At 50.5% G+C, this 25,602-nt stretch overlaps 3 protein-coding genes across 3 annotated transcripts; 1 reads left to right on the top strand and 2 right to left on the bottom strand.

Annotated features, from left to right (window-relative positions):
• Positions 1-1,658: 1,658 nt before the first annotated feature.
• MTFMT (mitochondrial methionyl-tRNA formyltransferase) lies at positions 1,659-10,334 on the bottom strand. The gene is given in 12 exon segments (XM_050903530.1): positions 1,659-2,124; positions 2,436-2,518; positions 3,169-3,250; positions 3,810-3,901; positions 4,449-4,524; positions 5,102-5,204; positions 6,024-6,146; positions 6,579-6,791; positions 7,398-7,545; positions 7,548-7,603; positions 8,763-8,854; positions 10,329-10,334. Coding segments are annotated over 12 exon segments (1,275 nt in total). The 3' UTR covers positions 1,659-1,923.
• Positions 10,335-17,199: 6,865 nt separating this feature from the next.
• Positions 17,200-19,988, top strand: SLC51B (solute carrier family 51 subunit beta). Its single transcript, XM_050903529.1, has 4 exons — positions 17,200-17,515; positions 17,813-17,956; positions 18,814-18,904; positions 19,748-19,988. The coding sequence occupies exons 1-4, from the start codon at positions 17,200-17,202 to the stop codon at positions 19,965-19,967; spliced, it is 771 nt and encodes a 256-aa protein (XP_050759486.1). The 3' UTR covers positions 19,968-19,988.
• A 990-nt stretch (positions 19,989-20,978) lies between these two features.
• RASL12 (RAS like family 12) lies at positions 20,979-24,470 on the bottom strand. Its single transcript, XM_050903562.1, has 4 exons — positions 24,362-24,470; positions 23,000-23,073; positions 22,704-22,894; positions 20,979-21,823 (listed from the first exon to the last, which is right to left on the bottom strand). Exons 1-4 carry the CDS (start codon positions 24,468-24,470, stop codon positions 21,439-21,441), a joined length of 759 nt encoding a protein of 252 aa, XP_050759519.1. The 3' UTR covers positions 20,979-21,438.
• Between the last annotated feature and the right edge of the window lie 1,132 nt (positions 24,471-25,602).

Below are 25,602 nucleotides of genomic sequence, written 5' to 3'. Positions count from 1 at the left end.
TCTAGATTTTTTGCTTGCTTTCATTTAGTGAGTCACACTCAAGCACATCAAGTTCCTGTCACCTTGATATGTCCCATGAATTTAACACCTGACTTGAGCTTTAAGTTCCAGACATGACTGCTTGAAAAGACACGAACGCGTTGGAAAGTCTGAAGAGCCAAAAGGACGCGTGGAAGAGGATGTGCTGGCGTTTATTGATGAGCATGAGGAAAACAGAACCGTTCTAACACCAAGCCTACAGAACTCCTGCAATTTTTTTTTTTTCTTTTGAGGCTTCCAAAACTTCAGTGATAATGCTGTAAATATGAAGCTAAGAGCAAAGTGCCTCCCCAAGGCTGAACAGCTCCAGTAGCTCTGCTTTTACTTCAGTAATATTCAGAAAAAGCAGGAATACGTTGAGCAAATAACACTAGAGCAGCTCCAAAGATGCGGCCGGTCTTTGTTTTGCTGTTATCCTCACAGTGCTACATTACTTCTAAGACAAGAAAGTAAGAGAGTCATCACTTTTGGGGTTCTTCACATGAAATGCTCCTTCTTATACATGCCATAAACCAAAGGCAGGTTGAGGAAGAGCTTGGATTAGATTAACAACTCCTCATCAGGTAAAAACCTCTCTCATCAGAGAGAAAGTATGACAGTAGAACATAAATTTTCTGGATGGATGGCACACAAATATTAAGTGGGATATATTCTAGGATATGAAAACAAAAAGGAGAAGGAAGAGATGGCGATCAATAGAATTAAATAGGAAAGGTAAGAAATTGACCAGAAAAGGTAAAGATATCAAAGTAAAATATCTACTGAACAAGGTGAATGGCAAGTTTATAGATTCAAAACAGAATCAATGAGATTAAAACAAGTCACTTGTCTTGAAAAGCAAATATACACAGTAATTTTTTCTTTTCTGAATTTCAAAGGAAACAAAATGATGTGCTCGCATCACATGCGGGTGACTAAAAACCATCAGCTGGCATTCATGGATGACGTTGAACAGTACCTACTCTTTACAGCATTTTCAGAGTCAACAGGCCCAAATAAACAACATGATGGTCCTAAGAGAACTGGATGAGGAGATCTCAGATTCGAATAGATTAGGAATACTCTTGTTTATTCTCTTTCTAAATCGAAGATTTATTGAAACTGAATTCCAGCACACTGGAAGCAGACACCTGTAGACTGAGACTACACAAAGAGAAGAAGCAGGAAGACACAGGTAATGAAGCAGTCGGCAATGATTGCACAGGACGATCAGATGGAACATCAGACTGCTCAGAAAACCCCACCTAGCAAACAACCCCCCCAAAGGCACATGACCAACTGCACACATCTTTATATAATACCGTACCTGGAGCTGTGGCACGAAATTCCAGTGAGAAATAAGGGATGTTCTGCGTTAAGTGTAGCTGACTACTATCACGGACAGGAAAAGATGCTCCAGATGCTGCCAGCTAAGGCTTAAGTTATTCATCTCAATGTGGGGATACAAAGGCAGTTTAAGGGTCCACAAGAAAATCAAACTAGACAATCTAAGAGTCTCAGTGAACACTAAACTCTGAATGACAGAGAAGCACAGGATTTTATTACTTCCAGATTAAAGTAACTGTGCAGAACTTACACTTGAAGAAAATGATACCAGAAGTCCTCAAAAAGAAATTGAAAACATTGTATAAAAATAAATTTATTACTCAACAGTGGAAGCAGGCGTTTATTCACTATCTTCAGCATTCACAGAGATTCTCTTCCTTGATGGGGGAAAGAGAGATGAGTATCATCAGGAATCCATGATGAAAACATGCAGATGACAGTGAGATCAAACATTTTGGGAGGAAACCCCTTAACTAAGTTGAATGTTATAGGTGGGCATTGACATATTTTATATTACTATTAATTTAGAGACATCTTCTTCCACATTTTAAAAAACACCTATTGTTTTACATCCTGTGCCAATATTTCCCTCTCTTTCAGAGTCTTTTTTGCTGTGCTAAGTTTGAGTGTTTGAAATCTGCATTCCTGATGAACTGTTCTTGAGTTCTGCTGGAACCAAGAGTGCATATATCCATTGTAGAAGTCAACTGCTGTAAGCTTCTTCTTTAATACGACTGTTTTGATTCCAACCCAGCCTTCCTAAAAATAAAAAAAAAAAATGGCAGTAAGCTTCTTCCATGTTTTAAAATTATCTTTAGGTCTCACTAGGCTGGCTTACGGAATACATTTTATTTAATGTCATCATGTTTACAAGTCAAATCTCGCTTGCAAGTGAAAAGCTTGTTGGTGGAAATTAAAAGTTCTTCAAGGCATCAAATAAAAAGACTGATGCTAATCTAAACTAGTTCAGTGAATAACAATGGACAATTAAGACAAAAGTTACGTAACACACAAATACTAAAACAACTCATCTTTAGGGCAGTGAATATAAAACAAATGGGAAAACCTACCTTGCAACGAGCTATCAGCGTTTGGGACACTTTATGGTATAGTAGTGAACCAGGAACAGCTCCACAGTCATTTAATATTTGATCTAAAAGCAAAGCAAGATTGTCTTGCATTTTTATGCCAACAAGTCCAAAGAAGTTTGAAACACTTACGTCTCTGAAGTACCTAATAATCATCTTGAGTCACTATTTTGCTCAAAAATATTTTTATTGTATTCTGTGTTTTATTATACCCCAATGAGCAGGGGAGAATCAGAACAGTCGCTCTCTGGCACTGCTCCCTACCTGATCCACAAGGAGCCATCAAGCCCTGCGTGCTCTGGCACACCACTCAGCCCACAGGGCTCTCAGACTCACAGACGACTACAGAAAATGGTTTAAGCGACAGTACACAGGGACAGCTTTCCTCCTGAGAGATCCCCAGACAACGGCGTTACAAGAGGATCTTCTAACTAATAGAGGACTAAAATCCTCCAGTCTCAGGATTCACAGGACTATCCCTGCTGCTCGCTCAACATCAGCACAAAGCAGGAATGTCCTTAAAACCCATTTTATGCTCATCTTTGGGCACAGACACTTACTGCGCTCTGAGCATATATGAGACTGACTTAGTTCTACTGGAGTTTCAGAAAGCAGTACTTAAAGCTATTGTTTAGTCCAATTGTGTACGATCTCCAAGTCAATGTTTGAAAAGACAGGAAAATTTAACTTAACAGATTAATTTAAAAGTAAATACCAGCAAAACCAGGGATATTATCCACTTCCACAAAATCCAGAAGTTTAACAGTACTACCCTTCCAGAGCGTCTGCAGAGGAAACTGGAAACAGAAGCAGATGACACACTGAGAATATTTTCATGATTTCCAGGCAACTGTCTAGCTTTTTTTTCTTATGCAAGATACCTGTGATAACAACATTAGGAGACAAATTTAGGTATAATTCCAGATAAGAGACTTTCTTTACTACGTCTAGTCTTCCTTGTTCTTCTTCATCTCATTGACAAGCAAACCATTACCATACGCAGTAATGAGTTAAGCAACTAACTCCATTAGCTGTTTGGTTGCACTGTTTACTGTCACGCAAAGATGTCATTGTAGGTGTTCTGAAACCCTCTCAAATGCATCAGTGGAAATCTCAGAGCTAAGGAAACAAAATAAAACTATTGACCTGATTTTACACTTGGGATCAAGTTCAAGAAAATCCTCCTCCACTCTAGTTCCATCTCTAATGCTAAACTATGCTGGGATTTTAAAACACATGCTAGGTTTTAGAGGCTAAAATAACTAAACTTGAGTTTTAGTCACTAGTTAAAATAGCTACACCAAACTCAGACATGCTAGAGGACAGAAAAGGGTCAAAAAAAATCCACTGTCTTACCATACTTCCTATCGCACGGTGCAGTTGAATTACTTGTGCAGCTGTTTGCTCTTCCCATTTTACACAACTCCTGGCTATAGATATTTTAGGAGCTAGGGGGAAAAAAAAATTAGAAGACTTCATATTTTCTTTGCATCTTTTGGCAAACAAATAGCTGTACTATTTTATCCTACTTTAAACCCAATTTTATCCCCCTAGCCATAGGTACCCTAGACAACAACTGGAGAAAAGATTTCATAAAAACCTCAATTATTATTTATACTTTATTCTCAGTTGTCCTCTTATTTACCCATTGCACTGCAAACTGATAACATATATTTACAAGCACAGCTGTAACACTTTTGTCTGTGTTACAACCATGAAGAATAACAAACTCACTCAGATTTTGTGACACCACTAGTGATTTTGATATTGTACGGGCAACTGGAAAAAAAAAAACTTTAATGTAGTAAGTCTGAAGAAGAATTCTGAAGCATTTTTTCCTCTGCATGACTTTTTTTAAGACAGAGAAGGCAGTGAAGAGACCATATTAAGAAAAGTATCTAAAAAAAATATAACCCAGCACAGTAGGAAGAAACTTAGTTTTCTAGCCATAAAAGAAAAAATGAACAAGTTGCATTAAACATGATGTGTACCTACCAAATGTTACTCCTTCTTTTGGTTGCTCTTTTTTATTTTTTAAACTTTCAGGCAAGTTTTTCAAAACTGATATCAGCTGCAAAATTAAATTTTGTACAGACTATTAGCAAAGCTAAGTGGAGTATATTTAGTAACAGTAAATCCAAGACATACAAATACAGTACTTAATTCTTCCTCAGTGAAACTTTCTTGTGAGCTTTTAGCAAATTGGGTCAGTATATTCAGAAGACTTGTATCATACACACAAACACACTAAAGGCATCCTTCCCACTGAATCATAGTTAAAAAACCCAAGTATTCTTTTATGGATGATCTCCTCTCTGATATTAATCCTAGAACAGGACGAAAGCTGATTAAGACAAAAAAGCAGATATTCACTTCAATGAAAGAAGAAACTGCACTGTTTCCATACAAAGCACTTGAGCTCTTCACTGAATAGAAACAGCGCGGCAACGCACAAGACCAACACTGACAGCTTATCACATACCACTCAGCCTGCCTCTCAGCAAGGCAAAGCGCTCACAAACACTAAGTTTCAGATCACTCTCCTCTTAACAGTTGCAGTCAACTCAGAAGAGATTAAAAAGAATTCTGCTAACACAGATTAAAAGCAAGGTACTAATCAGAAGTGACACTAGCCTGCATGACCTTACCATGTTTGCACCCATCTTTGACAACATCACTTCCAGCTCCTTTGCAGTACAGCGGGGAGGAACAGCAAACTCTTCTTGCTTAATAATTGGACCTACATCAAACCTATAAGGCAGAAAACATACAAGCTTACTGGAGGAAGCTATAACTCAATTAGCAGTTCACAAGTCTACACTCAATACATTAACTCAGTTACTAATTACCCTTTTTTTCCTCTAAAACTTTATTTTTCACACATTATCAAATACTGTTTGGTTCACAAGACAACACAGGGAAAAGAGTATCAGATATATCTTGGCAAGCAAGATTCACTTCAGCAAGCTGAGATTGATGTGAATGCACAATTTACAGTTCAGAAGCATAAGATCTCAGAAGAAACAACCTGAAGTATTCAGAAGAAAGTTGTTTTGCACTTTCCTGAGATCTATTATCAGAGAAGCATCTAAGAAAGAAAACTATGATAACGTGTTTTCACAAGCCTTTTAAGCCAGAGTTTGTGCTGAAACTAAACACATAATCTCTCTCTCATCCCTAGACAGGCAGTTGCTTGTTCTCTGTTTCACTTACAGGAGGCTACAGGCGACTTTGAAGTCTGAAAACCAGATCTTTTCTGTCGCGTCATACCAAGCCTATCCATCTAGCTTTGTGACTGCTTGTCCTCTGTCTGCTCCCTGTAATAATGCTAAGAATTACAGAACAGGCCTAGAGTGCAAATTATGCACTCATAAAATACTGTATTTGTAGCAAGTCTCATATGGTCAGATGAAACTTTCTAAGTGTTTCAAATTTTAATATTAAACACACACATTTAAAAAAAAAAGTGATTACACAGAATGATTTAAATGATGACTTAAGCAGTGATGATTTAAAGTCCTGAGAGGCTAGAGCAGCAGTGAGTTGTTTTGGGAAGCACATCTAACCTACCTTTTTGGTCTTATTTCCATAATCGTCACCCCAGTCACTTTATCACCATGAAGCACTGTGTGGACTATTGGTGCAGGACCACGCCATCGTGGGAGACAGCTGGGATGGACATTCAGCACGCCACTGAATTGAAATATTTTAAAGTTAGAACAGGAACAGTACCTGAAGCTGAACCCACATGTAAATGGGCGTGCAATATTTATTACACTGAAACTACTTTAAGAATTAACTCCTCAGACCTTCTGAAGTGTTACTGGTGTAAATATACATTTAAAGGAAAATTCACGGTATATAAGCTTCAGTTTCTCAGTGAACACAGAAAGGGAGATGAGAGGAATAAATATAAACGCATTATGCTGAACATTTGCATAGATCTACATCACCGTGTTAAAGAACAACAGTGAACCTCACAAAGACAGAAGTAGGGCTCAGGCTAAGCAGACGAAGCCAGGAAAGAAGCTGACCTCACCTGCTACAAGTCACAGGTGCTGACTCAAAAAGGAGAGTCTAGCTTTGCTAACGAAGCAGCGATAGGTGTCCTGTCAAGTCACTTACTATGGGAACTGCAGAATAAGGTCCTCGCTTAGGAGACGTCCAAATGATGCCACCACACCCACATCAAACTGCCCCACAGGTCCCGTGTGGGGCCACTCATGAACAGGCAGCTGGAGCTCCCGGGCACAGCTCCTCACAGGCAGGTCCCCAGGCAGGCGGGAGGGCAGGGTCACCACCTCCAGCCTGGACACCAGCGAGTCCTTGCTGGGCTCCCTGGGGTGGGCAAGGCATTGAAGGCCTCATGCAGGCAGAGCAAGGGAGAGAAGGCGGCTGGGTCACCTCCACCCCTCGCTGCGCCCTTCCACAGCACCTGCCCCTCCAACTCCTATCCCCTACTTGGTCCCCAGCCTCCCTTCGCTGACCCCAGCCTCCCAACCCTGCCACCCCCCAACCCCCTTACCACCCCTGGCTTCCCCCTTTCGATCCCAGACCCCCCTCACCCAGCCCCACGGTCCCTGCCCCCCCACCCCCCCAAATCCTGCCCCGCTGTGATCCCTCTCCATCGACCCACTCGTGACGCCATGGTCCCTGTCCCACCCTAAGGTGCCTTGCCCCCCACGCCTCCCTACCAACCTCTGCCCAACCCACCGTCCCTTCCCCCCGACCCCAGCTCACCCCCAATGGCCCCTGAACCCCATCACCGGCCCCCATCTCCCACCCCTCGGTCCCCAGCCCTCCCTCACCGTCCCCAGCCCCTCCCTCCCCAGCCCCTGCCGTCCCCCCTCAGCCCCCGTCCCCTCAGCCTCCATCCCCCCCGCCCCTCTCTCACAGCCCCGGCCCCCTCGGCCCGTCGTCCCCCCCCCCGCCAGCGGGCGGTACCTGGCCGCCTCCAGGGCTCGCAGGGCGGTGACGGCGAAGCGGTCGGTGCCGAAGAAGAGCACCCGCCATGGCGGCGCTCCCGCCGCCCGCCCCGCCGCCCCGCGCGCCGCCTTCACCCCCTCACGCCAGGCGCGTAGCAGCCGGCCCCGCATGGCGGCGCTTCCGGCGCCGGGCGATGACGCACGCAGGCGCGGGGCGAGGGACGGCTCGCGGCCGCCCCTCAGGCTGAGGGGGCGGCGCCATTTTGGTGCGGAGCGGCGGGGAGCGGCCGGGCCGCAGCGGCCGGGCTGTGCTTCATGGCCGGCCGTCACCCCGCGGGTAGCGCTTCCCGGGCCCCAGGCGGTAGCACCACGCCGAGGGGAAAGCAAGCGGTCTCGGAGAGCGGAGCCAGGCCCCTGCCTCAGCCCCGGTCTCGGCAGCGCACCCCGAGCGCGGCCTCCAGCCCGGGCTTCTCTCTCTCCACAGCGTCGGTGGTGCCCGAGCGAGCGTCTCCCGTGGCGGTGGGCCCGTAACCCTGGCCCTCATGACCGTAAATTGGCCGCTCTGCCTCAGCGCGAAGATAACGCGGAAAAATGTCAGGGGCGGAAAGGGGTGATGACACCGCAGCCACTGATTTTCTGCTGGCTCCAGTGCAGTGTTTGAAAAGCTGATTTCTGTGTCTGCCTCTGTGGACAGCTTTGTTTTAACAGTGATTATAATTTAAAGAATGTTTTCTTGTAAACTGTGGGGTCAGAATTAACCACTGAAAGAACTATCTTCTCCCATAACATAAGAATGAAAATATTTTATCATTCTACTAAGAACATTTTTTCCCCCCATGGGAACATGGTTTGTTTGTCTAGCTTTTCATTTAATGTAAATTACATATAAAAATTCCCTACGCATCTAAATCAGAGTATATCCTACAGTCTTTGACACTAGGAATTTTCTACAACATTGAATGTGAGAATCTGGAAACATTTCCTATATGCCAGTGAAAACATGCCAATTACTGGGAAATTGGATGACAGAATTTATGTCAGATGGATACACGAGGGAAGGATCACTAAGGAAAGTGAAATTTTGTGCCATGCTAAGCGGCGCTGTGCATATTCATTCCCTTTTTCACGTCTGTTTTGCCCATCACTGGGGCTGTCTTCTCTCAGACATGGAAGATGCCTCCATCTCCAGTGCCAGAAACAAAGGAAAACTAATGAGAAAGCGCTGTTATAGGTAAAAACAAATGAGTCAGGCCATCCTAACTGAGGTGCCGATATTCCTGCACCCTGAGAAAAGGAGAATACGCTACCAAATACCGAGGTGATTTCGTAGCTGAGAATCAGTATGTAAAAATCAATTGTTCCAGAAAACTTAATTCTCTATTACTTGGGGAGCCCCATGAAAATCCTCAGTTTAGTTGCATCCAGGACACTCTTCAATTCCAGCCACCTCATCTCAGGGTGCATAGATGAAACAATCTGGTAAAAAGGAAAAAGATAAACAAGAGGGTAGCAAGGGTGAAGGAATGTGAGAAGAGATTAAAGCCACCAGCATAGTTCATCTTGGAAAGCGGACATGGGGAGAAGGGCAGGCGAGCAGTCTGTCTTATCATAAATAGTATGGAGCTGGCAAACAGGGAACAATTAGTCGTTGCACAATAAGTAAGCGATTACAGGCACTTAGAAGTATCAGGCACCAAAAGAGAGGAAGCAGTGTTCCACACAGCGTGTAATTTGACCACTTATCTCAGATGCTGAAAAAATTTGACCACATAATATCTCAGATGCTGAAAAATACTCATGGTTTCCAGAAGCAGACCCCACAATTGGTGGAAGGCAAGCTGGAAGGAGACGTCCTGTGTCGTGCCGGTGCATACCAGCCTTCTGAGGTCTTGAGAGAAACCCTGGATTTATCACCAGCACTTCAGAAAGGCCAGGGACGTACCATGCGTGTCTGGATGGCCCAAACGCTACCCAAAAGCTGGGAATTTGAACCCGACATCCAGCTGCTGCTTGGCGTTAATTTCCAGGTATCGGATCCCAGCGCGGGAAGCATTAAACGTGTCAGCGGCACATCTGCACTGTGTGCGGAGCTTCACCTGCTGCTCGTCAGGGGACTTAAACCCTGGAGATGGATTCTCAGTTCTGGCAGTAGCTCAGGCTCCTGGAAATACTGAAACTCCGTGCTGAGTTTTTGCCAGACTTACGCATGAAGTAATTAATGTTTCATTTGCAGTGAGTTTATGAAGTGGACTTAAATTCACTCCAGTATACTTGCTCCCAAGTAATTCATCCTCAGCTCTGATATGCCTGTACAGTTCAAACAGATTACAGCTATTATTTAGTATTATGCCTTGGACACAGTGTACATGAATTTTAACTGAAGATTTATTTCAGTGTAAATTTTTCCAGCAGAATGAAAGCAACAATCTGATTGTTTCACCAAAAAAAAAAAAAAAAAAATCACAAATCTTGCTTTCCTGCTGCATTTGAACTCTGCTTTTGTACATGGGGGAAAAAAAAACCCAACCCTGAATGTTTAGTTATTCTGTAACCAGGCATTTCGGGTCAAAGACACAGAAGGGATCAAAAAAGATAAGCAAGATTAAAACACCAAGGTCAGACAAGTTCTTCCTAAGAGTAGTGAAGACAAATCCGAGGAGGAAGCAGAACACAAATCAACATCCTATCTCCACTTTGCTTCCTAGCCAAAGACACTGAAAGCGTCTCCAAGTAGTAAAATATATCTCCCATTAAAGAGTGCCAGTGTTATGAAGGGAAATATGAAATAAAACACTCACAGCCATTGCTGAAGAGATTGCTCCTGAGCACGTTTGCGGTCCTCTGGAGGAGGAGAGGATTACTGGGCGCAAGAGCCAACCCTAACCAGTGGGAAACTGGGTTTATTTCCATGTACATCACACTGAGTCCTAAAGGCATCTCAGCCACCTACCTGCATCCTGACACTATTTTTTGGGGGGTATCGGGGGTGAAATAGGAACTGCTGTGCTGGTGCACTAAGGCTTGTCCCTGACCCACGCCACTCCACCCGAGGGAGGTGAGTGGAGGTAGCCCATCGCTTCACCAGTGGCTGTGGGACATTGGCCTTGCAAGGGCTGCAGTAGGGCTTTGGGGGTCTCCCGTGCGAGAGGAGCTGTCGGACACCTCTTCTGCAAACAGCCCAAAGGCAGGACGGGACCCAAACGGCCCCTGCGGAGCTGCAGAGCTGCCCGTGACTTCCCAGGGGCTGCAGGCACTCTGTCTCCTCTCATCGGGTTTCTCCACCTGCTTTCAGAGGCTTCAGTTGAGGGAAATGTGGGTTATACCGTCGTGCCCAGCTTCCACACAGCCGTTGGGGAAATTTTTTTTTTTTTTCATTAAAATACAGATACATAAATCAAGCCATATAGGAACCTGGGGTGAAAAGGGACCTTCTGAGGCTTTGCAGTCACCCTTCTCCCGTTACAGCCACCTCTTCACCATGGCTAGCGTCTCCCTCCCTCTACTCGGAGATTGCACTACAGGGGCCAGAGGATTTGGTTGTGTAGCTTGTGAGACCGCTTGCTGGCCTGTCAATGCACCCCTTCCCTGGCAATGGAAAGGTCACAAGGACACTGTAGAAAAGCGTTCCCTAGCGTGATGGCACTTTTCAAATGATCCAACTTGAAATGAGGAGGAAAGATGGCACGATTTACAGCGTGGTGTCATGTCCCAGCTCGACCTGCCTCCCCCAGCAGAGAGGAGCTCGTGTTTCACCGAGGATGTGTTTCTGAGTGTGAGCTCCCATCCGATGGCTGCCAGGCTGACGCTGAACAGTAAAACATCTGTGTTTGGGGAGTATGCATGTCTGCTGGGTGAAATTTCACAGGGGCAGCCAGAGAAAGCTCTGAATCGGATGTGAGATAGGATTCAAAGGATTAATTGCACTGGAACACAGCTTCAATGCCAAAGACACTTTATTTCAAGCTGGAGAACATTTGAGAACAGGACGAACGTAAGCATACCGCGCCCATCTCCAGTTAAGCTTAAGCTAACCAGTGCGAGCTGTGTGCTCCAAGCCCATCCCCGAGAGGTATCTAGGTCGCTTTGCAGTATGCAGCTCCATCCATGGGATCAAGTAGTTCATGGAGGAGAAATCCTCCTTTCCAAATGTGGCTGGCACAAAGACAGCACATCAGCCTTGTGACGCTGCAAAGCCTCTTAGCAGTCTATTGACTTAGCCAACTGTGGCCAGTACCTGTGAAACGGGGATGGCAGAATCTCAGATGGGTGCTTTGTGCTTTGCCTGCGAAGTCAGTCGCTCTCGTAAGATGCTCTGAGAGCCTTAGAATGACTAGTCACTAAAAAAAAAATCTGCTTTATCAGGATATGCTTCCTTTATGCAATGAGGACTGAGCCAGGCAGAGTGAACATTATCGTTTGTTTTAACCCCAGGGTAACATTACTGTCATTCTACTTGGCGTGCTCTTGTGATACTGATTATGCCAATAGCTTGAGCAAATAAGCTGGAAGTTCCTACGGTTCATTCTTTGGGAAAAGGTCACTCACCTCATGCTGTAAATGGACCCACTAAAGAGGTGTGGTTTTTTCAGGGGCTGGAGTGAACCTCACCTGTTGGACTGGCCTTCATGCATGACTCAGGACCAGAATGAATCACAGCTCATAGCATACCGAGAGTAGGAGGAAAGGCAGCCTCGTCGCCGTAGTAAGGCGCTGACGGGTGCTCGGAGGAGACGTCTTCAGACAACAGGACTTAAAGAAGAAATGTAGCTTCCTCTTTGCTGGGAACTGCATGTTTCTGGTGAGTTAGCGGAGATTAATGGACATTCCTGGTGCACTAGCTGGTGGGTTAATTTATAGCTATCTGTAAAGAAAGGCTTATTTATTTATTTCAGTTAGAAAGCTCAAATCTCTGGAAATTTTAAGCGAAGGCTGCATAACTTGTTTAAGGAGAGACTGAATGGCAAGTGAGAAGCAGGCTGGGATAACTCCTGCATATAAACAGCCTGGAAAGCAGTCAAAGGAAAATATTTAATATAACTCAGATTTGCTCTTTAACTTTTGACTTTACAAAGGTTAAAAAATAGTACAGACTGCCTTCTTGCTTTAGTATTTTAAATATTAAACATTTTTCTTGTGTTCTTTAATTGAACTCAGTCCTTAATGAACCTTTATAAACCAACCCATCCATTTGTGTCTCCGTGGTGTGCCACTGTATATCCTCTATGAATCCCAAAGACAGGGCATCCCACTTTTATAATGTATTTGGAATAACTGACGCATTTTAACACAGTTAAGATAAGATAACCACCAGAGACAGAGTCTGAATGACGAGAGGAGACTATTTTACAAAGACTGGGACATTATAAGTGCATTGTCCCATATTGTGTAGTGAGTAGTGTCCAAAGGGACATTATCATCTTAACAGAGGCTGTACTTGATGGTCTTTCCAGAAGACGTTTTTTCCCTATCTTTACTTATATCAATATAGCAAGTATCTCAAGACTTCTCCTTTGCAGAGTGAGGGCAACATCTGGCTTGGTAAGCAGCCTCGAGTATTAGTCCTGATAAAAACCAACATACAAAGCGCATGGTGGTTTCACAGCATGGCGTGCTGTGCCCTGGCTGGAAAGAGTCCGCATGCAGCTGGGGACGTGCGTGTTCCCGCACAGGACAGGCTCCTTGCCGGATTATGCCAAGCTTTAGAGCACCGATCCCTCAGCTCTGCCTTGTGCGTGTGATGGGTCCCATAGCTCCAAAGGCTTCCCTCATGAGGAAGGATTTTACCATTTAAGTGCTGGGATCACTATGTAGGGCAAAAAGCAGTCACCTGCCATTTTTCTGTACTTTCTTAAGATTTTATAGGATGCCACCAAAGTCCACAGATCCTGATTTTGAACAAGAGGATTTGGGGCAGCATTGGCGAGGGACTCTTTGTTCCTGAAGTATGCATGACATATCAGTTTTGCAGCTTTTGATGTGAAAATCCCATTTGCAAAAAGAAAGAACTTACAAAATTGTTCAGGTGTAAATATAAACTCAAAATAACACAGGTAAAATGTTTCCTTGGGAGGTGCTGGCCTCTTTGTTCTTTCTGCCTCCTTCCATACAAGCATAAAATGCACGAGCTTCCTCTCATTTGAGCTTCCTGTGTTATACCCAAACTGGGAAGCAACCTCAGAAGGGTCTTGGGTGTCTTCAGAGGGCTGGGAGACCAAAATCCACAGCTTAGAGTTGTCTAAGGCCCGGATCTAAGGGCTGATCCCCATCCAACAGCAGCCAGAGTGACTGCTGAGATGTGTGGGCAGGGGACCGATGGAGAAGACATCACCCACGCTCTCTCAGCTTGTTTGGTGGAGCAGTGCTCACCCACGCTGGGATGTGGGCAGCGGGGCAGAGCAGCTGTGTGGGGGAGGCTGGAGGAGATGACTTTAAAAATCTCTCCTTCAGACTGGAAGATCCAAACTCTCCAGAGCACATCCAGCCCAATTGTGGGACTCACTGTTTCCTTGCTGGGGAAACTGGTGGTGCAGGCAGTGTTCTGGATCCTGCTCAGGCTCTCCACTGGGATAGATACACTGGCCTGAGAACACTTTGTTTTGTAGCTTTGATGAAAAACTTCCAAACTAGTTTGGTCAGTTTGATGTAGATGTAAAAGATCTTTAAAATAACGGGCATTTCCCTTAAAGTCTTTTACCTAAATTTCCTGTTAATGCACAGTAAATATCCATTCTGCTACTGTATTGTACCTGAGAAGTTCCGGCCTCCCACGTCTGGGGGAGATTTGGCAGTCACTACTTTATGAAATAGTGAAGTACTTCTAGCAGCTTTCTAGCATCCCTGCTGTGCATGGCAGCTTTAGTGAGCATGCCAGGAGGTGGCCCACAAGTTATGAAACACCTTAGGAGAAAATCAGCAACATGCATGTCAAATATTCCTGTTCTAGCAAATGATTAGACGGAAGCCTTGCACAGCAAGATTTAACACATTCAAGTGGCACTTCTTATTAGGGTGTAGCAGGCTTGTAACTTGATTTCATTGGCACCAAGACTTTATTTCCTCCTTTCTGAGGAGTGATCCATGTGAATAAGCTAAAGGTTACCTGGACGGTAAGGTAATTGGCATACCTAACTGCAGGGAGCAGCTTTACTCCTATTTTCTGAAATACAGAGTGAAAGCGGACCATGTATTTGAGAGTCCCATCCTCAAAGAATTGCTAACAGGCGGTTTTCTGGCAGCAGGGAGCAAGCCTGCATGCCTGGTTGGCTGTAAAATGTGAACTTTGAATTGTGAAGACATTGAGAAAGGGGGGGGGGGGAAATAGTAGCAATCATTAGGTCTATAACCGGTAGGACAAATGCTTCCCTGAGGAGTCAGCAGCAGCGTTGTTGACACGCCTGGCACAGTGGAACGTGCTTGTGAGCAATTTCCAGGGAACAGTTTCAGACAGTGCCAGGCCATACTACAAAGGCAGGTAGAAGTTGAGAGTATCAGTCATAAAAGTCTGTCTTCGTATAATAATTAATGGCCTGTGGGGCCAGCATGTCTGAGGGACGCACGTGTGTTGTGGTGTCATTCACCTGCGAGTGGGTGACTGTTCGGATGAGGCCAGTGAGCAGTGGCTGAGCAGTGGGCTGAGGAGAGCCAACCTAACTGTCTCAAACTAACTCACCGTGGGCAGACGGGAACCCTCTGCTCAGGTCAGGTCCCTCCAAAGGAGGCTGAAGAACTGGGTTGGACAAGCAGCCATAAAAGCTGGGTTGATGCCACTGACAAATGAGAGACTAAAGGTCAAGGAGGAGCTTTCTGCTTCCCTAAGGGATGGGAGATACCTTTGCCTCAATGGCAAGCTGGCTTTTCCTCCTCTTGGAGCTGAGCCCTCCACTTCATCATCTCCACACCCTTATTCGGCCATCCGTGGATTGGCAGCAGGTAGTCAGTGTCCACAAAGTATGTATTCTCTAAGGATTGTGGCAGGGGAGCAAGGAGGGAAGCAGCAAGGTTAGCTGGGGAGAGGCTGGCTCTCAGCAGCTGAGCTTGCATCTGCACGGGGTCACCTAGGCAAGGGGTCCAACCCCAGGCAGCAGACCCTGTGCCAGACCCACTCTGCTGTCACCTCAATGGTTCCTGGAGTCACCGTCTGTCCGCACCCCATCCTGGCAGCTCAGACTCATGTCCGCAGAAGAAAACAATGCCACAGCTGCAGGGGTACATCAGATCCCCTCTCTGAACACAGAGCTGGAGCAGGGAGGGGAATCAGCATGAGCACAGAGTAATTTAAAAGATCATCACTGTGCTTTTGTCTCCTTTCGTCTACTGTAGACACCAGAGGAGACACGTGCTGGCCTGCTGTCTCCAGTCCCTCTGAGTAGTAACTCGTCTAACTTTCAGGGCTCCCACTGATAAAACCAGCGGCACTGTAGAATGGGAGCTAGCAGAGGATGCTGTGAGGTTATCCCTCACCTCTTATCTCTCTTTCCCAGGCGTCTGTGCACTGAAGAAACACTGGTGAAGGCGTGATCCATCCCAGCTGCACATACAAATATGAAGTTCTTCTGGATAATCCCATTTTTCCTGCTGCAAGGTAGAGTCTTGCCTTAGAGGCTAACGGTGTGGGTGAAGTAGGTCACACGTGCCGAGGCTGTGTCTCTTCACAGGCTCTCACCCACACCAGGCTCAGCAGGGCTTACAACAAGACATTGTCTGCAGGGCGGGTTCACAGGAGCTGGATGTACACATGCGAGAGTTTCCAGCATTGTTGTATGACCTTACAAACGCCTCACTGTCTGAGGGCAAACACATACAGACAGTATTATGGCAAAGGCATGCATTAAAGACCTTAACTTTCTGGAAATATGGCTTCTTCCTCTCCATGGGCCCATTTTCCTCAGTATACACCAGCAGCAGCCTGGCTCAACCATGGGGAAAATTGCACCCTAAGCCTGTGCTTACAGCACGGTTGCAATCTCTTTGACACCAAGGAAGACACCTGACTTATGGAGATTTGATTTTTTTCAACCCAATATCAATGTCTGTTGGGACTATCTGCACCTCCACTGTGCAGAGGGATGTTTCAGCTGACACTTTAAGGTTAGACAGCCAAACTGGAAAGACCTGAGCCCCAAACCCTTCCCCTGGGGTTCCCCAGAAAGAGACATTAGAGGCAGTTCCTAGTTCGTCCAGCTGGAGCAGGACATCAGGGTGTCTGTCCCCAGAGGGAAAGCAGAAGCCAGCAATGAGGCTCACCAAAGGGTCTGAGCCTCCTCTGCCTCTTGGAACAAACCAAGAGAGCAGCCTCCCGCCTCCCAGAATCAGCAGGAAGGGGCTAAGCGTGGGCCAGGCTGCGCGGCGCTGTGGGCTGGCACCAGCCAGCACACCAAGGGGCCCAGCAGAGCTCAAGTCTAGGAGAGGAGCTTACTGTCATCTCTTCTCCACGGAACAGCTACAGATACAGCTTCTAACAGAGCTCAGCACTAGTCACAAGGGCCAGTCTAGCTGGGCTTCCCAGGACCCACCCAAAAGGATGTGCTTGAGCCATGTTTGCTGAGAAGCGTGGGATGAACTAGGCAAAGCTCAGCTACGAGCCCAGCAGCCCTGGCAGAGAGACGCTGGACTGGAGGCAGTTTGCCTCTTGAATGCCTTTTGCCCTACGCCGATTTCCCAGTTCCAGAAATGGGTGTCATTCCCATCTGCCCTATACACTCTGTGTGCATATATGTCCAGTGCCTAGGGGATGGCCACACTCATATGCTGGTTTCTTTGCAGACATTGAAGCTTTTCTGATGAAAAATGCTAAAGTCAAGCTGTGTTTACAAGCCAGCCCGATGAATGGGAATTTATTGCTGGAGGACTGTAATCCAGAGTCAGATTTCCAAGACTGGTCTTGGCAAGGCGATTCTTTGATGAATCACGGCACGCAGAGCTGCCTCTCCGCGGTGGGGGCTGACAGAGTGCAGACAAGTCTCTGCGGCAGCGCGGGCTACACGCGCTGGGACTGCTCGAATTCGCTGCTCTCTCCTCTGGGCAGCAGCCAGGGCTACTTGGTGGCAAACAGGAAAGGAGTCGCTCTCAATAACGTGAGAGGCCTCAAGGCCCAATGGCAAGATATTGCAGACAGGAGCGTGTGCGAGGAGAAAGCAGGTATGTGCCGTGCACCCGGGGACCGGTGGTACACGCATACACGCGCTGCTGGGGAATGTGGAAGGGCACAATCAGTGTCCTGGGGCCTTTCCAACCCTGGGTGCCCCACCATAATGGGATCTGCAGTGTGAGCTAGAAATGCTCTCCGCTTCTCGGTGCATAAGATAAGGCTGTGCCCTCATGGCTGCGTTCTGCCTGCTTGGAGAGACGTGCTGGGCAACCCTGGGAGCCAAGGGGAAGGTCATTTCTAGCCTGAAGTGAGCGACCATTGCATCTTTCTGCTCTTTTCCTCCACAGCCGAGGCGGAGGAAGACAGGTACTTCCCTGCAGCCCTTGCCAGCACACACGTGTATGAGCACACAGCAGGCAACGCGAACCTTGAGCTGGGTATAGGTCAAGAAGAGCTGGAGAACCTGCTCTGGTTCTTCCGCAGAGAAGACCGTAAGTCCCATTGACGTTCCTGGGTTGAGAGTTGAAATAGAGCTACACAGTCCTTGGCTGTTAACCCTCCTGCCTAATGGAGATGCCCGAGGGAATTACCTGAGGAGGTGATTTACCCCAGATATTTAAGCCCTCAGTCTCACCTCCAGAAGAAGCAGGCCCTGGGTGAAGACAGGCATGAGCCTTTGTTGAGATAGTGTCTCCTCCCAGAGAGGGGTTCAGCCTCTTTCCAGGCATAGCCTGCCAAGAGAGCAAAGGTCTGGGGTGACCAGTGATTTTGGCAGGGTGGAAGGAGCAGATTGATATAAGCAGGTCAGTGCCCCGAGGATCGACTTCAAAGCCACAAAAATCAAGGACGGAGCATCCGCTGCCACCTGCGCTGCACACCCCGGCCGGTGTTCGAAGGCAAAATCTGCCTGCCCGAGTGTGGCAGTGGCGAGAAAGGCTGCAGAGCGGAGGGGCCCTTCTGGTGGTGCTCATGGTGGGACGCTGCAGCTCTCAGCCTTGCTCCCACCCTTGGGCACAGCCGCTCACAGCTTCAGGCAAGGTTGAAAAGCTACGCGTGGCAGATGTGGTCAGCGTGAGAGATACAGAGCCCGAGGCGGGGGGCTGTGAGCGGCAGAAAGCAGTTGTGTAAGTCTTCTGCCCAGGGAGGGAGAGTTGCCTGAGGTTATCTCCAGACGTGTGACCTGGGTGCTCTGCTCTGGGTGCTGAGCTGGACACCAGCACCTCTGCCCTCAGCCTGCAGCTAAGGCATGGCACTCTGAGCTTGGGTATCCTCAGAAAACGCCTGGCTGGGCTCTGCGGGTCACACTGCTCTGTGCATGCTAACGCTGCCTCTCTGTGCTTTCCCCCAGCGTCAACGTGGAATTACTCCATCCTTGCGCTTTCCTTCGTGGCCATGATTTTGGCTCTTCTCCTTCTGGGCATTAACATTGTGCGAAACAGGTGAGACAGGAAAATTTGGGGGTCTTTTGGTGTGTGGTGGTGCGCTGAAACCCCCCCCCAAGCAGACAGACCTGTGGGTTTGGCAGGGCAGGGCAGCATGCTGGGACGCAGGGCAGGACAAGCCCCGGGTGATGGGGAGAAGAGCAAAGACAAACTCCCTTTGAACCGTGCTTCGTTGTAAAACCTCGTCTGGCTCCCTGCTCTCCTCGTGTGTCACTTGGAACGAGCCGCTTCACTTCTCCGGGCCCTGCATCCTCACCAGTAAAGCGTCTGCAACAGTTCTGCCCAGCCCAGCAGGGCCGTTGGGAGGGAAGTGGTGGTAAATGTGTGGTGTGAGGGGCTCTCCCATAAGTACAGGGGCATATAGGGGCTCTGGAGCAGAACTCCCCAGCCTTTCCCGCCTGCGTTCCCACAATGTTCCCCTGGGCCGTACTGCTGCACAACAACCCTGCAGCTGAGGAGCAACTCGCTGTTTTCGACAGCAAGAAAACTTACATCTGGGGCAGAGCTTTCATCTTAAAATGAGAGAAAAAGAGCTAATGTTACAAGTCGGCCGTGCTCTCGTTTTAACGATGGCTCGCTGGGTGTTACTGCCTTGCTTTGGGTGATGTGGTGCGCTGTGTGTTCTCCAAGTGTAAACCCGGCGGCTGTATGTACTCAAACGCTTCAGACCACTTACATGACAGAGTGCAGCCGGCGGGGTTTGCCCATAAGCACCTAACGCGTTCCCAGCACCAGGGTGCGAAGAGATGGATGTGACCGTCCCCGGGGGTACATACTTGCCCCCAGATGCGGGCTGGGCTTGCTGCTTCACTCCGCCTTTCCTTTTTATTTTCCCTGCAGGAAAAGGAAGATCCACATGTATAAAGAAGCAGTGCAAACGGCGCAGCAGGCTGAGCTGGAAGCCAAGCAAGCCCTGATGCCTATGCAGGAGTACAGCCCGGCCGAACTGCGAAAGCAGGAGCTGGTGCCCCAGGATCAGAGACCAGGAGAAGTGGTGGTCCAGTGGAAGGACGGGAACGTCACGTCTCTGTACACAGAGAGGTCTGAGGATGCTCTATAACGGCAGCTGAAGTCAAACCATTTAGGCCCTAAGGAATGTATCAGAACGTCTCAATTCATAGTGATGGGAGTTGAAAAATGCAGTTTAGCCTGGGGAAACAAAAGAGAGGAAAAAAAGAAAGCAGCAGAGCTGCACCAGCAGAAGTGGCTCTGGACTCGAGGCAAACCCGTGCCTCCCCCGTTTCAGCTCCCGGCTGGCTGATCTTCACCCGCTGCGCTCGGCTGCCTCCAGCCTTCCCTCCCGCCCCAGCTTCGCCCCCTCCCTCAGAAGCCGCCTGCCCCCGCGCAGTCCGGTGGGAGCCGAGCCGGGGCGGGAGGCGGGAGGCGGGAGGCTTTTCCTGCGGTCAGCCAGGGAACACGCCGTCAGGTCCCGTCAGGAAAACAGCCGCGCTGAAGCGGAGGTGCTTTTGTTCTTTTCAGAAATCGTCTTTATTAAAATATTTTCCAAAGTGGTTGATCAAAATCCCATATTGAATCTCTCTCTCCATCGGTAAGGTCATATATATATATGTATATATGTACAAATATACATGTGGATATTTTACTCTGCAGAGTAACTGCAACTCCAGGGAGAAGCAGAACATTTAACCTGATACAGCAAATGAAACCGAACGCACAGCCCTTGGCCCTGGCTTGGGCACAGGTAGAGCCTGGTCTGCTTTAGGATTCACTTCACGCGCTTCACTGGGCACATGTAGAAGCCACGAAATAATTTAAGACGTTTTTGGAAATACCTCAGTCTTAAACAAAGGCTTTTCAGAGCATGTCCTGGTCAGTGAAGCATCTCTCCTTGCAAAGCCTTTGAAAAGGAACACTGTAGTGTAAAAAGTTGATTAACAAACCCAGCTATTTTGGTATGACTTATTTCCATGCATGGGAATCAGTTTCAGGACGCCTGAGGCCTTTAGTCGGCTGAAACCTTTCTCGTTCGGATTAAAAAAAAAAAAAGAAAATTCCTCCTACTCGCTGCTCGGTCAGGGGACCCGTGAGACAAACGAGATGGCGGCCTCCATGCTTGATTCATGATTCATTCCCCCTTCCTGGGCTCCCATCGCTGTGTGCCAGGCACCCAAGCCAGCTGGGGGGCCCTGGGGACGGCCCTCGCCCACCCGGTGGTGCCCGCGGCTCCGACTGCTCCGGGAACTGCCCGGATCCACACGGAAAACCGGGCTGGCCCCCAGTGCCGGTGGCACGACAGGGTGCAAGCACCGCGGCAGCGCCCGGCCAGGGAGGGACGAGAGCTGGGGTGGGGGCAGGCAGAGTGATGCCACAGCCGATTTCGGACTCTCGGCACCCCGTCTGCTCGCCAAATTGCCACCGCAGGCTTCGCCGCGGCGCGGAGACCGGGGCCACGGTCCACCAGCGGCTGCTGCGGTGCCCGTGAGTCCGTCACGGATGGTCTCGGACCTTGCGAAGCCGGGGGGACGGGGGTCTCTCGCTGCCACCTCCTCCACAGCCCGCAGGGACGCGTCCTAAAATATCTTGAAGCCTTTCAGCAAGGTGAGCGTGGGAGCTTTCCTCTTGCTCTGAGCCCGCGAGGACTTGACGGTGACCAGCTTGGCCTGGGCCACCGAGGGGATCTCCTTGTAGTTGACGGTGGAGAGGGTGTTGAAGGTGCAGCTGGCCAAGCCGTGGCGAGTGGGCAGGGCCACCGGCGTGGCCACCGGCGGGCAGGGACGCTCCTCAGTGATGAAGAGTGGCCGGACAGGCAGGCTCCGCTCCGCCTGGCGCCGCACCTCCCGCACGGCTTCGTGGAAGACGTGCTGCACCCCCGCGAAGTCCTGGCACGCCGACACCTCGTAGAAGAGGCACCCAAACCTGCTCGCCAGCGACATCCCTTCGGCTGCGGGCACCTGCCTGGCGAGAGCGGAGGGGATGGGTGCAGCATCCCTCGGGGCGCTGCAACCACCCCAAAAAGGGGAGCGAGGGGTGCAAGCGGGGAGCAACGGACCCCACACCCCGTGCCTGCTTCCCGGTGAGCGCCAGGGCAGCACCCGCTCGTCCCCCGTCCTGCGACAAGCAGGGGAAATGGTTCCGAAAGGGTTTTGCCTTTCCGGAAATCCCGGAGTAAGGGGCTGTGCGGGTCCCTGGGGAATCATGCGACCTTCCGTGCCGGGTGAGCCTAGCGGGGACGTGTGCCAGGGATGCAGGGGGCTGGATGCGATGGCATCGCGCTGGGAAGCAGGGAGGAGATGGGGCAGGTCCTCGCCGTGGGGAGGGGGAAGCCTCCTGCCAGAATCCATGCTGGGAGCTTGGGGAGGTTCAGCAACGCATGGGGGGGGGGGGGTTCGGCAACGCACGTGACTCAAGGACCCGTGGGACCAACACTCAGCACGGCCCCAGAGCGGCACAAAAGGCCAAAAAAACACAACGGGGACATCCAGTCCTGGCAGCGGGGACGGGGCGAGAAAGGGCCCCAGGGAAAGGGCACATCCAGAGGGGAGCGAGGAGCTGGAGCGGGCTCAAGCCCTGCCCGAGGACGGTGACGCTGCCTTAACCACACAGCTGAAAAACATCCCACTGAAAATATCAACAGGCTCAAAATAAGCACATCCCCCCATGGGCAGGAGAGCAGGAACCTCAGAGATGTGGGAGGAGGTGGCAAATACCAACGGGGGTGGAAATAACCACAAAAAAATTTCAGATTTGGGTTTTGCATCCCAGCTGGAGGGATGGGGGGGCGGATCTGTGAGCTCTCCCCCACCGGGAAAAGACAGCCTTGCTCCGCGCCCGATACCTGTACTGCTCCATGTCCAGCTTGTTGCCCAGCAGGAGCACGGGGCAGCGGCGCTGGCAGCCCCTCACGTGCAGGGCGAGGACATCCAGGTAGCGCTGGCAGCCCTCGAAACTCTTCCTATCATCAATGCTGTAGACGACGAGGAAGGCGCTGGCCCAGCGCAGGTAGCGCTCGCAGTTCCCGGGGCCATCCTGGGGGGCGAGAGGAACGGCTGAGCCGTGGTCCAGCCGTGGTCCAGCCGTGGTCCAGCCAGGTCACGCCGGGCGTTTGGCACCACCGGTGCCCCGGTGCCTCACCTGGTCGGCGGTGTCCATCACCTTCAGCAGCACGGGCTGCTGGTCCACCAGCTCCTCCGAGGCGTAGGTGTCCTCTGAAAGGAGAAGGGTGGTTGTAAGGATGGGCTGGGGTGTCCCGTCTTCTCCAAAGCCCTGGATGCTTGCGACACGGTGGAAAAATCTCAGCCCCTGACGAGGAGCATCCTCCACCGACACCTCCCGCCTCGCTCCTTCCTGAGACAACATTATTTTGGGGGACTGGCGGTGATGTCGCTGGGCAAGCCCGGCTAGGAGCAGTTATTTCCCCTCGCATGCTGCAAGCGTGGGCTCCCGTGGGAGAAGGAGGGAGGGGAAGGAGCCCAGCGCGGCCATCGCTGCGCCTGGGGCTCGGCCCTTATCTAAATGCCGTGACCTGGCGAGATAAAGCGAGCTGGGGGCTTGACACTGGGGCTGTTTCCCCATAAATCAGGCAAAAGGAGCACCCCTTTCTTTTGGAAGGAGGGCAGGCAGGGAGAGCCGCTGAGCTGTTCCCCCGGGAGGAAGATGCCTTCTCCCAGCCGGGTCCTAATGGATGCGTTTCGGAAAGGTTTTGACGTGGGAAGATGAAACCACATTCCCAAAAAAGATCCGAGGAGGAAAGGATTTATCCTTCTTTCCTAAGAGTCGCTGAGTTATTAGGGGCTGGAGTCGGTTCCTGGACAAGGTCCATATCTCCCTAATGTCCCTGATAAATCATTTACGGTTATTCCCTGCGCCCTGGAGTCAGGCCTAGGAAAATAGTTATTAATTACTCAAATGAGTGGAAAAAAAAAAATGCCCAGAACCGCTAGCTGCAAAGCGCAGCCCCCAGGGCCGCCCGCTCTGCGGCCCCCGCTCGCTCCCCCAGCCCTTCCCCTGCCCGACACCCCCAGGAGCGAGCAGGAGGCACGAGATGCTCCCCGAGGAACCCCAATAATTCAGTTTCTTTGGGGCGATGCGAGGAGCTGACATTCTCCCGTGGGACGTGCCCGCAGAGAGCGCGCTGCTTTCACCTCTGTTTTTACAGGCGGGTTTGGGTCAAATCCAGCCTTTCCGTTGTTTTTCATGTAATTTTGGGTGGGTTTTTTTCCTCCCCTTAAATGCCATATTCATGGGAAACGTGGGAGTCGGGAAGGATGCTCTGTGGGAGCTGGTGGGGGACGACTGGGGGGAAACACCCGCGGAGAAAGCATCTTACCCAAGTTCGGATCATATTCGCTTATGAACCTCTTCGTTAGAAACTTCACGGTCAGAGCTGCAGGAGGTGAAAGAGGGGAGTGAGGTGGGCATCCCCCGACAGCACCGGCGCCCCGGCACCCCCCCCGATGCTCGGCCATCCCCGTGGCAGCGGGGCACCCATCTCACCTGACTTGCCGGCCCCTCGGCACCCCAGGATGGCCACGTTGCACTCGGCGAGGGGGCTCTGGGGCGGCCGCTCGCCGCCGGCTCGGGGTTTGCCGAACATCGAGGACATCCTCTGTCCTGCGGGAGAGAGCGGGGGGGGACGTGGGGCACCCGCTGTCATGCCAGATGGGGACCTACTCGCCGCCTGGCTCGTGGGGTGCCCCAGCCTGGGGGAAAGGGGGGCTCAGCAGCACCGGGGAGGGGGATCCCCTCTCCTCCATCCACATCCTGGAGCCAGGGTGGCCGGCATCACCATCCCACGCTGGCGGCCAGCACCCCACCCAAGCAAAGACAGACAGATCCCCCCCACCCCAGCCCTCTGCCCACCCTTCGCACCCCAGAAAGAGAAGAGAAACGCAGCCTCCCACCTTAAAACCCGCTGCCGGAGGAGATGCGGGGCTCACTGGGGTGCGCGGGGGCCGAGGCCAGGGCCGGGGCTGGGGGAGCAGCGGCCCCTGTGCCGCCGGGGCTGCCGATGAATGAGGCAGGCGGAGGAGGCGAGCACGGCTCCCGCCGCTCGGGCCCCAGCCAAACTCCTTGTAAGGAAAGCTGCCGCGCCGGCGCCGGGCTGGACACGCTGCCCCGGCCACCCCGAGGACGGTGTCCCCAGCTGGGCACAAGCCAGCCCCCCCAAGCTCCCAGGGTTTCGGGCAGGGACCCCCGGCCCCGAAACCCGCCGTGCCTCCGTTCGGCGGCCACCTCGCCACGTCCCTGGCGCCTTGCTGTGTCCTGGCACCTCGCCGAGCCCTCAGCACCTCGCTGCGTCCCCAGCAAGGAAAAGCTTTGTCCCGCTCCCCTGGCTGAGGCCGGTGCACTCGTTACACCTCCCGCAGGCAGGAGCGGCACCCAGGAGCGATGCTGCCTGGACAGCCACCCTGCCCACCACTTGCCCGGCTCCTTCGCATGCATTTAAGCACAGACACCTTCTGCTGCTGGCAGAGGCTTTGCGGGGGGGGGGGAAAAATCCCCTTTTTCCACCCAAAAGGCACGATCCTGAGGGGGAAAGGGGAGCACGGGGAGTACTCACCGCTGCCCGCACCAAGCCATCAGCCGGCACCCAGCGGGCTCCGAGCCCGAGTAGGTGGCGGAGGCTGAAGTCAGCGTTGTCATGGCGATCGCAGCCATTTGGGATGAGGCTCAGCGCCCGGGACCGCAGGATACGGCCCCTGGGCCGGCCCCGAGGGGGTTTCTATGGGGGCCCG

Source organism: Gymnogyps californianus, chromosome 11 (genome assembly GCF_018139145.2).
Source record: "Gymnogyps californianus isolate 813 chromosome 11, ASM1813914v2, whole genome shotgun sequence".
NCBI lineage: Eukaryota > Metazoa > Chordata > Aves > Accipitriformes > Cathartidae > Gymnogyps > Gymnogyps californianus.
Note: the sequence above shows the minus strand (reverse complement) of the source record. Positions and strands in the feature narration are given on the sequence as shown.